The following is a 10,000-nucleotide window of genomic DNA, read 5'->3' as shown; positions in this document are numbered from 1 at the left end:
GCCCCCTGGTGGCGGGGAGTACTGCAGCCGCAGCGGGACCCTTGGGGCCGAGGGCCCCGAGCGGCCGGGCCTGTCCTGGGGGAGGAGGGGCCGCAGCGTCACCAACTCCCTCACCTCCGAGGAGGACTCGGGGCTGTGCAGCCCCACGGCAGAGCGCGAGCGCCGGGCTCAGCGAGCCCACCGGAGGCCCGGCCCGGGCACCAGGAGCCTGTCCTCCTCCGAGGCCATGCACGCCTCCGGGGACCTGAGGGCCGGACGCTCCCTGAGCTCCGGACAGGAGGACTTCCCCTTCTCCCCGGTCCGGGAGGCCAGGCCCCGGGGCCACGACCACAGCCGCGGGGACGACCCCCTCGGCACCTCGGGAGCGGATCGGAGCGAGGCTGAGCGGACCTCGACCACCAACGGAGACCACAGCAGCTCCACGGGGCGGCTCTCCTCCAGGTCGGGGGCCAGGGCCCACAACGGCGTCTCGGTGCGGCGCTCCAGCACGCTGGCCAGCTACGACGAGCTGCCCACCGCAGAGCTGGTGGAGGGCTCGTCTGTGGAGGACTGCGAGCTGGTCAGCGTGCTGGTCACCCAGCCACGGGACTACGAAAGGTTCCTGCCTCCATCCAGAGCAGACGCAGGGGCCAGAGAGCACCCGTCGCGACGCCATCAGCCCAGATACTCCATGGAAGAACTGGAGGACTTCCTGCAAGCTGTGGAGAGGCAGGCCAGCCTGGCCAACGGCAGCCAGAGCAGGCCGTACCAACACATGGGGGAGGAGGAGATTGAGAGCCTGTTAACGGCCATCGCCGCATGTCCTGACATGGACCTCATAGACTTGTCCCCCCCTCAGGTAGCCAAAAATAGCCTCTCCGTGGAGACGTCTGGGTGTTTGTTTTGTTCTGGACCAAAGAACACATTTCTCGCTGGTTAAGTTGGCCATCTCCGTTAGTGCATGTGGAGATGCTCTCGTTGAGAGGAGCCACTTGTGTAATGAATGTTTCCTGGGGGTGTTTGGCTGGGCTGGCTGTCTGGAGATCAGATTATAGTACATCTGCCAGGACTGAGACGGGGCTGTGGCGTCTAGGTGATGCTGGCCAGCTGGCCTGTGACTGACAGCTCTGCTCAGTCTCTCTGCCCTGGTCAGCCTGACCACCTGACAGAAGCATCCTCTGCCCCAGCCTGACCACCTGACAGAACCACCTGTGCCCTGGTCAGCCTGACCACCTGACAGAGCCACCTGTGCCCCAGCCTGACCTGTAGCTTGGAGATGCCGTGTTAGCCGTTGGTTCTGACAGGACAGCTTAGTGCTCGCGGTGCATTCGCTTCCTGTTCTCATTTTGTGTTTACGTACAAAATGGCCGGCGGTTTTGTTCCACAATTTCAGATTCTGTTGAGTCTTGGTGCTCTGGAGCAGTGAATGGGTGTTAGATTGCCGGTTGCATTTGAAGGATTAAGTTCTTTCGTTGTTTCAAAAACACCTTGAAAGCATTTTGGTTAAGCCAATGACTGTGAGCACACAAATGTTCTCTCTCTGTAAGAGAAGGTGTTTAAGCTCAGGAAGTAGGGAAGCAACCAAGCACATCGCTCAGTCTAATATAGTCAAGATATCTAGAGGAAAAAACACTAATCATACCTTCTTCATAACAGTTTTTTTCTTCCTTAAAAGCAACATAAAACCTTATCTTTCGCCTTTTTAATTTGACCATAGTGATTTACGCTCTTGCTAACTGCCGAGGTACTGAGAGGAAACATTTGTGCGTTTGATGTCCCGCCTCAGGTTTTCCAGAAAGAGGAGATCGAGCCCCTGCAGGCGCAGCTTCAAGACATCAACTCTGCCGGCCAGGCCCTGATCCACAACGCAGGCAACGGCACCAGCACTAGGACCCTGGAGAACGACCTGGAGGAGGCCAGCACACGCTGGAACACTCTCAGCAAAAAGGTCAGCTGTCTCTCCGTCTGCCCCCTCCTCCTGCTGGCGCGTTGCTTAGCGCTTCCCGGGGTCACAGGAGGTCAACCCCTCAATGGTGTTCCTGGAGAAGGTTGACGTAGGATGCTGTGTAGTTCTGTTCAGGTTGAACTCCATGTTGACTAGGGCTGCTGGCCTTGTATGAGTCATGGGGAGGTCAGATTTGGACCGGGCCCTCTGAACAGGTGGTTTCTATTTTTAACCCGTCCGTGTGGTTTCCAGATCGCGGAGCGCTCGGCACAGCTGCACGAGGCCCTGTTGCATTGTGGGAGGTTCCAAGACGCCCTGGAGTCGCTGCTCAGCTGGCTGAGCGACACGGAGGAGCTGGTAGCCAATCAGAAGCCTCCGTCGGCCGAGTTCAAAGTGGTCAAGGCCCAGATTCAGGAGCAGAGAGTAAGTTGTCCGTCAGACACATCGATAAACACACAGAATCTCATCAACAAACATCCTCGGTTTCGTAGACACTTTTCAACAAGCTTCATGGAATGGACATCCATCTGTTTTATGGGTGTCCCAGCATCATGTTGAGCTAATTCCAAAGCTTTTGTTGAGAAGACATTTAATTTACGCCCCTCCGATTTATGAGTTTCCCCCCTGAAACCAATACTTTAAGCCCTCATCAATTCTCCTGCTTTGTTTAACTTGGACAGCTTCTCCTGAGCATTGTGAATACGTAGCTGCTAGGTGTCTGGTCCAAAAACGATTGTATCTGCCAGTCCCCTAAGACACACTCATCAAATATACATAAAATCTATTCACAATTTTAAGGAGGCTATTGAAGGAAATAATCACCCAAAGTCCTTTGACATTATCTGAGAAATTCTGAGCATTCTCAGATTAGACTTTAACTGAAATCAGTACATGCAGTGAAAGCACCATCGCATTATCGCACATCAAGAGCTCTCCTATGAACACCATTGAGGTATTCATCCTTAGAGAGTTTCAACCGTGGTTTAAGTTTCTAATTAATTAATTTATCCAATTTGCCATTTGTATCAAACACAAGTTTGAGGTACACTCCAGGTACACTGGAATTCTTGGTCTTTCCGGTATCGTTCAGTACATTTACATTTAGTCATTTAGCAGACGCTCTTGTCCAGAGTGACTTACAGTAAGTACAGGGACATTACCCCCAAGGCAAGTAGGGTGAAGTGCCTTGCCCGAGGACACAACGTCATTTGGCACGGCCAGGAACCGGCAACTGTACAGTATATAAATCCTGGTAATCCTATGTGAGCTAACGGGAGCTTCCGGTTTGTTCCGCAGCTGCTCCAGAGGCTGCTGGACGAGCGCAGGCCCACGGTAGAGCTGATCCGCAGGGAGGGGGAGAAGGTAGTGGAGCTGGCTGAGTCAGAGGACAAGGAGAAGGTCCGGGAGCAGGTGGAGTGCCTGGGCAGGAGGTGGGATGGACTGCTGAAGAAGGCCGAGGGAAGGTCTGTATCAGCAACGCTGTCGCTCTTCTCTGAAACAGCTTTAGGAAATAAGCAGATGGGATTGTTTCGAGGGACGTCAGCTATCGTTATTACCCTGGAAGCCAGTGGCTCGATTGCGCTTTGTGGAGTTTAAAATGTCTGCCATCGCTGTTTGTTCAGTCAGCCTCTGTCCGTCTTTAATATCGATTTAGTTTTTTGATGGTCAGGTTGAATCGTATGTTAGTGTGTTATTTAAGATGAACATGATATGAAACATTTGATCTTATTTAAAGACCCAGATAGTCTAATGAAGACCTTCTGTAATCTCACTCTGACCCCTCCCCCCACCACTGTGCCTCCCCCCTCCCTTTTCTCCCTCCCCCCTTCTTCCCCCTTACACACACACACACACACACCACCCAGGCTGAAGCAGCTGCAGAGCGTCCTGGTGGTGGCGCAGCAGTTCCACGAGGCCATGGAGCCGCTCTCCGATTGGCTGAGCGCCGCCGAGAAGCGTCTGGCCAACTCTGAACCCATGGGCACCCAGACGTCCAAACTGCAGGAGCAGATCGGCCAGCACAAGGTAGCCCGGCCTCCCTCTCACCCTGCTCCGCCCAGGCTTCACCCTCCCTCCACGCTGTCTCTGGTCCCTCCGGTTTGGAGTGTGCTGTTGTTTATCATAATCATTATTTGGTGTCGACCTCAACCCCTCCTGAATTTTGTGTTTGGTTGAAGACGATTCTTTTGAGTTTGTTTACGTTCCTCATCGTTCCACGTTTTTCCCCCTTTTGTGTTGTATTTGTCGTTTTTCGTTTGTCATGTGTTGTTTGTGTCCACACCCCCCCCCCCCGTGCTGGTGCTCCTGGGGCCCGGTTCCTAAGGCCTGGGAGGAGGACATTCTGGCCCACAGTAAGGACGTGTTCCAAGGCGTGAGCCTGGGCCAGAGGCTCCGAGCCGTCTGCTCCGGAGACGACAAGGAGCTGGTCCAGGCCCGCCTGGACGCCGCCCAGGCTGGCTACCTGGAGCTCCAGGGGAAGAGCCGGAAGAAGGCTGAGATGCTCCAGCAGGCTCTGGCCAACGCCCGGCTGTTCGGGGAGGACGAGGTGGCCCTCATGAACTGGCTGAGTGAATCCCAGGCCAGGCTGAGCCAGGTGTCCGTGCAGGACTACAAGACCCACGTGCTGGAGAAGCAGCGAGCGGAACAGCTGGTACTGAGCTCCACTCTGCGGGACTCTCCTCCTCCTCCTTCTCCAGGCCGAGCACTCATTACTCCCCCTTTCTCATTTTTCGTTGATTTCTCGCGTTCCTGTCATCTTGCATGGAGCCTGTTCCTCTGTGTGAGCTGTGTTGTGGATGCGTTGTTGTGAAGGAGACGCTCAGGTCCCTCCTGGTGGCGCTGACGTTCTGTGGTCTCTCCAGGTGTTCCATGAAGACATTGAGCTCCGGAAGCAGAACGTGGACCAGGCCATCTCGAACGGCATGGAACTGCTCAAGCAGACCACGGGTACCACTTCTTTATCAGCAACTATTCCACTCAAATCTCCAGGAGAACATTTTGTATTGCCACAAACGTTTTTTTCCATTCCATGATGTGGACCGGATTCTTCCGATTTCCGATTTCCAAGGTTATCAGTGACTCCTAACCCCCCCCTCCCCCATCCCTCCCCCCCCCCATCCCCCCCCCCCCCCCCCCCCCTCCCCCATCCCTCCCCTCCCCCCTCCCCCCTCCCCCAGGTGATGAGGTGGTAGTGATCCAGGGCAAGCTGGACAGCATCAAGACCCGCTACGCTGAGATCAGCTCCATGAGCAGCTCTGTGTGCAGGACCCTGGAGCAGGCCCTGGGCCTGGCCTCCCAGGTGGACGGCTCCCACCAGGAGCTCAGCTGCTGGCTGGACGCCGTGGAGGCAGAGCTCAGGGCCCTGGCCGCCCCGGAGCCCGGTGGGGGTCAGCTCAGCCAGGCACAGGCCCGACAGAAGGTGAGGGGGGAGGGGAATGGAGAGATGGATAAATGGAGTTGGATGGAGAGATGGATGGATGGACAGAGAGATGGATAGATGGATGGATGGAGAAGGATAGATACAGAGATGGAAGAAGAGAGGGATGGATGGAGAAAGGGATGGATGGATGGAGAGGTGGATGGAGAGGTGGATGGAGAGGTGGATGGAGAGGTGGATGGAGAGGTGGATGGAGAGGTGGATGGAGAGGTGGATGGAGAGGTGGATGGAGAGGTGGATGGAGAGGTGGATGGAGAGGTGGATGGAGAGAGGGATGGAGAGGTGGATGGAGAGGTGGATGGAGAGAGGGATGGATGAAGAGATGGATGACTGGATGATTCCTCTCAAACTGCCTCCTCCTCCCCTCCCTCCAGGTGCTGCTGAAGGAGGCCGGGGCTCAGAAGCCCAAGCTGGACTGTCTGAATGAGGTGAGCAGCTCTCTGCTGGAGCTGGTGCCATGGAGGGCCCGCGAGGGGCTGGACCGCCTGGTCACCGACGACAACGAGCGCTACCGCGCCGTTAGTGACACGCTCGGCCAGCGCGTTCAGCAGCTTGACGCCGCCATCCTCAAGTCTCAGCAGGTAGACGACCAGCGCCCGCAAAACAAACAAGACGAGACAAACAATAGCAGGAAACTGAGAACCGAATGCTGCGTTGGGCTTCAACCTTTACACATCCGTGTGTTTCAGGGGTCGACCCTTAGTCAGCGAAGTGCAAATGTCTGTAGAAGATATTGCTGTTTCTATATTCAAAATGTATCAATTAGCCCCGGGTCATTATGTACACAGAGTGGTTATTGCTTCTGCAAACAGTCTGTCCAGTCAGCACGGTAACGCAGCATGCTGAACAGAGCTGGGGGCTTAATTGTGGCTGTGAGAATCCCCATCTGCTACCCTAGTCCTTCTGTGTTTTTATAGTTCATTAAACACAGGGATTCATTACACTGCACGGGTACATTTACATCTCGTTAACGCTGCTAATTACTCAGACTCTGATCTGGCTTGGGACACTAAAGAGGACAGACAGCCAGGATCATCCTCTGATCAGCCCTAGAGACGTGCTGTATCTCTGTGTTGTGACCCTGTGCCATGTCTCAATACCAGGCAGCGGGCCCAGGGGCTGGTGTGACACCTGACAGATAGGCACTCTGCTGTTTGAGACAGCCTACAGACACTCATCCTCTCTTCAGTCACGGCAAATGTATACGCTTCAATGTAACTGGTGTTGACATGGGTCCATCTCATGAGCGTGGTCTTGTATAAACACTCAACCAGGAACACAAACACTCCGAATGTTAAATCAGCTTCTTAAAATGTGCCGAGTTGTCATGAGACCAGTGACACGTCCGCACCAGAGACAAGCAGCAGAGCAGGCTGGGAGTGAAGGATGTCCCCAGTGTTAGAGACCACTCACCCACCTTGTCCTCCAGTGTTAGAGACCACTCACCCACCTTGTCCTCCAGTGTTAGAGACCACTCACCCACCTTGTCCTCCAGTGTTAGAGACCACTCACCCACCTTGTCCTCCAGTGTTAGAGACCACTCACCCACCTTGTCCTCCAGTGTTAGAGACCACTCACCCACCTTGTCCTCCAGTGTTAGAGACCACTCACCCACCTTGTCCTCCAGTGTTAGAGACCACTCACCCACCTTGTCCTCCAGTGTTAGAGACCACTCACCCACCTTGTCCCTCCCTGTCCTGTGTTCCAGTTTGAGGAGGCTGCTGCTGCGGAGCAGGTCTGGCTGAACGAGGCCGAGGAGAGGCTGGGGTCTGTGGGGGACATCAGGCTGGAGCTGGACCAGACCGTCCTCCAGCTGCAGGCCCAGAAGGTCAGTCTGCAGCAGAGACCTCCACCCTGACATCTTAGCTCACAGGGAGGGAGGGAGGGAGGGAGGGAGGGAGGGAGGGAGGGAGGGAGGGAGGGAGGGAGGGAGGGAGGGAGGGAGGGAGGGAGGGAGGGAGGGAGGGAGGGAGGGAGGGAGGGAGGGAGGGAGGGAGGGAGGGAGGGAGGGAGGGAGGGAGGGAGGGAGGGAGGGAGGGAGGGAGGGAGGGAGGGAGGGAGGGAGGGAGGGAGGGAGGGAGGGTGGGTGGGTGGTTGGGTGGTTGGGTGGTTGGGTTGGTAAATATTGGTGGGAGTTGGTAAAACCTCACATTCTGTCCTCTTGGTCGCTCAGGCCTTCTCCATGGACATCATGAGGCACAAAGATGCTGTAGACCAGATCGTCAAGACAGGAGAGGCCATCATGGACAGCAAGGACCAGGAAGAGAAGCTCGTCCTCAAGGTACTCAACAACACCCTAGTCAATCCACAACAGCTAACCATGCTGTCTGAGAGGAAAACGCCCACTCTAACAAATATCTGACCTTCTTTCCTACCAACCTGAGCAGATTAAACACAACATATTCATGAATCAGACATTTTTACATATAGGCCGGGGTTGGAACCCGCAACTGCAGTCACATGCTCTACCGCTAAGCTCCACCCATCCCACCTGACACCACACACACACACACACACACACACACACACCTGGCCCCAGCGTGCCAGTGCTGATGTAACCAGCTCCCTGTCTCCTCCCTGGCCAGGCTAAGGTCCAGGCCCTGCTGGAGAAGTACGGGACGGTCAGCCAGCTGAACTCTGAGCGCTGCCTGCAGCTGGAGCGCGCCCAGTCCCTGGCCAGCCAGTTCTGGGAGACGTACGAGGAGCTGTGGCCCTGGCTCCAGGACGCCCGCGCCTCCTTCCTCCAGCTGCCCCTGGCCGCCATCGAGTACGAGGCTCTGCGCCAGCAGCAGGAGGAGCTGAGGGTGAGTAGCCCGGAGACCACTCACCTGAATCCCATTCCAATTCAATTCAATGAATTGAATGGAATCAAATGGAATTGTATTGAATTGAATGAAATAGAATTGTATTGAATTGAATCAAATGGAATTGTATTGAATTGAATGAAATGGACAGTTTCATTTTATTGGATCACATTGAATTTAATCAAATTTACCTTCACATCATTGATTTTACATACTGGACACCTGATCTGGGTAGGATGAAGGACCCTAAATGAGCTTGCTGAAGTTAGTCTGGAGTGGCTTGTAGTGTAGTGCTGCTTGTGTAGCCCATAGTTAAGCTAGCCTAGCACTGTGTAGCGTGTAGCTGAGCTAGCCTAGCACTGTGTAGCGTGTAGCTAAACTAAGCTAGCACCATGTACATTTATTCATTTAGCAGACGCTTTTATCCAAAGCGACTTCCTGTATAGCCAACTGCTGTACAGTTGGAACCGTGATCAGTGAAATGTTTGGATATCCTATACAGCTAAGAAAGCTAGAGCTAAGCTCTGCTTACACTACTGCACATGATCCAACAGTACTCTGCTGTAACCTATAACCAAGCCATCAGACTGTAGAGCCAGGAGGCTTGTCTAGACTCTACACCACGTTAGCCCTCCTCGTCAAATAGTTGTTTCGGTGCCACTGGATTAAGCATCGTTGTGTTGTTTGTGCGAACTTCACTCTGGCGTTGATTCGTTTCTTGTTTGGACGCCCACAGCAAATGCGTGAGCTGATAGCGGAGCACAAGCCCCACATCGACAAGATGAACAAGACAGGCAGCCAGCTGCTGGAGCTGAGCCCAGCAGAGGGCCTTCCTGTCCAGGACAAGTACACCACCACGGACCGGCTGTACTCCCAGCTGAAGGCTGACGTCACGCACCGGGCCTCCACCCTGGATGAGGCCATCTCCAAGTCCACCCAGGTGAGACACACACACACACACAGACACACACACACACAGATGCAGCCACGCGTGCAACAATCTCCCACACAGAGGTCACACGCACACACAAAAAACTCACGCACACTGACTCGCTGTGCGCACACATACACGCAGGTGCAAGAATGCCCTCCCCCCCCCCCACACACACACACACACACACACACACAGAGACACACACACACACAGACACACACTCCATCCATTTCTCTCTCTCGCTGAACCTTTATGAGGTCACTGCCCGCTGTGAGTCAACCCCAGCCACCTGTGCACTGTTGCATGCCTGGTGTCACTTAACTGCTTCTCTCGGTTGACGTGTCTGCTGTTGGACTGACGGCCCTTAATCACTCACTTCTTGTTCCTGTCATTATCTCTTTGTTATTTGGACTCCCTGGTGATTTGGTTTGGACTGTTAACACCCAGGCAGGCCAGAGAAGTGAGGGCATGGCACATGGCGTCTGCTGATGCTAGACACCTTCAGCTAACGCCCACCTTATAGGGTTTCATGTAGGTTTCATTGTCTGTATAATAGACACGGGCATGAGCGTTTGATTGGTGAAGCACTATGGCTGCTCCGAGTGCATCTGTGAGGGGAAATCATGTTTTTAACAGATTGTACTGGGATGTTCCCCTCTACGGGGTCGTTTGATGACCTGCCAAAATAGCGCCGAGACAGGCAAAACTAAATTCTGAACCGGTGCGATGAAAGTGCTTGTCGTCCCTCTGCCTCAACACAAGAGGAGGCATGAATCATATCCTTCCTCTGAAAACAGGACGGCATGGATCGTTCCACTCAGGAATGATTTGACCTTGCTCAGTGGAAACCACGGCCTGCTAAATGTAGAAATGCGTGCCTCTCATGCCGGGTTAATGGATTA

The 10,000-nt window shown here is 54.4% G+C and overlaps 1 protein-coding gene across 5 annotated transcripts in view; it reads left to right on the top strand.

Moving 5' to 3' along the window:
- dst (dystonin) overlaps positions 1-10,000 on the top strand; it is a 136,184-nt gene that overhangs the window by 98,205 nt on the left and 27,979 nt on the right. For all 5 annotated transcript variants that reach the window (XM_084709023.1, XM_084709027.1, XM_084709026.1 and 2 more), the window contains 12 exons: positions 1,766-1,927; positions 2,177-2,347; positions 3,221-3,387; positions 3,790-3,949; positions 4,248-4,574; positions 4,786-4,870; positions 5,101-5,342; positions 5,735-5,941; positions 7,069-7,188; positions 7,534-7,641; positions 7,946-8,164; positions 8,901-9,104. In XM_084709023.1, coding sequence (XP_084565149.1) covers positions 1,766-1,927; positions 2,177-2,347; positions 3,221-3,387; positions 3,790-3,949; positions 4,248-4,574; positions 4,786-4,870; positions 5,101-5,342; positions 5,735-5,941; positions 7,069-7,188; positions 7,534-7,641; positions 7,946-8,164; positions 8,901-9,104 — 2,172 coding nt within the window. The remainder of the gene's footprint in view (positions 1-1,765; positions 1,928-2,176; positions 2,348-3,220; positions 3,388-3,789; positions 3,950-4,247; positions 4,575-4,785; positions 4,871-5,100; positions 5,343-5,734; positions 5,942-7,068; positions 7,189-7,533; positions 7,642-7,945; positions 8,165-8,900; positions 9,105-10,000) is intronic.

This window comes from Hypomesus nipponensis, chromosome 11 (genome assembly GCF_054491055.1).
Source record: "Hypomesus nipponensis isolate SF chromosome 11, ASM5449105v1, whole genome shotgun sequence".
In the NCBI taxonomy this organism is placed as follows: domain Eukaryota; kingdom Metazoa; phylum Chordata; class Actinopteri; order Osmeriformes; family Osmeridae; genus Hypomesus; species Hypomesus nipponensis.
This window is presented reverse-complemented; position numbering and strand designations above follow the sequence as displayed.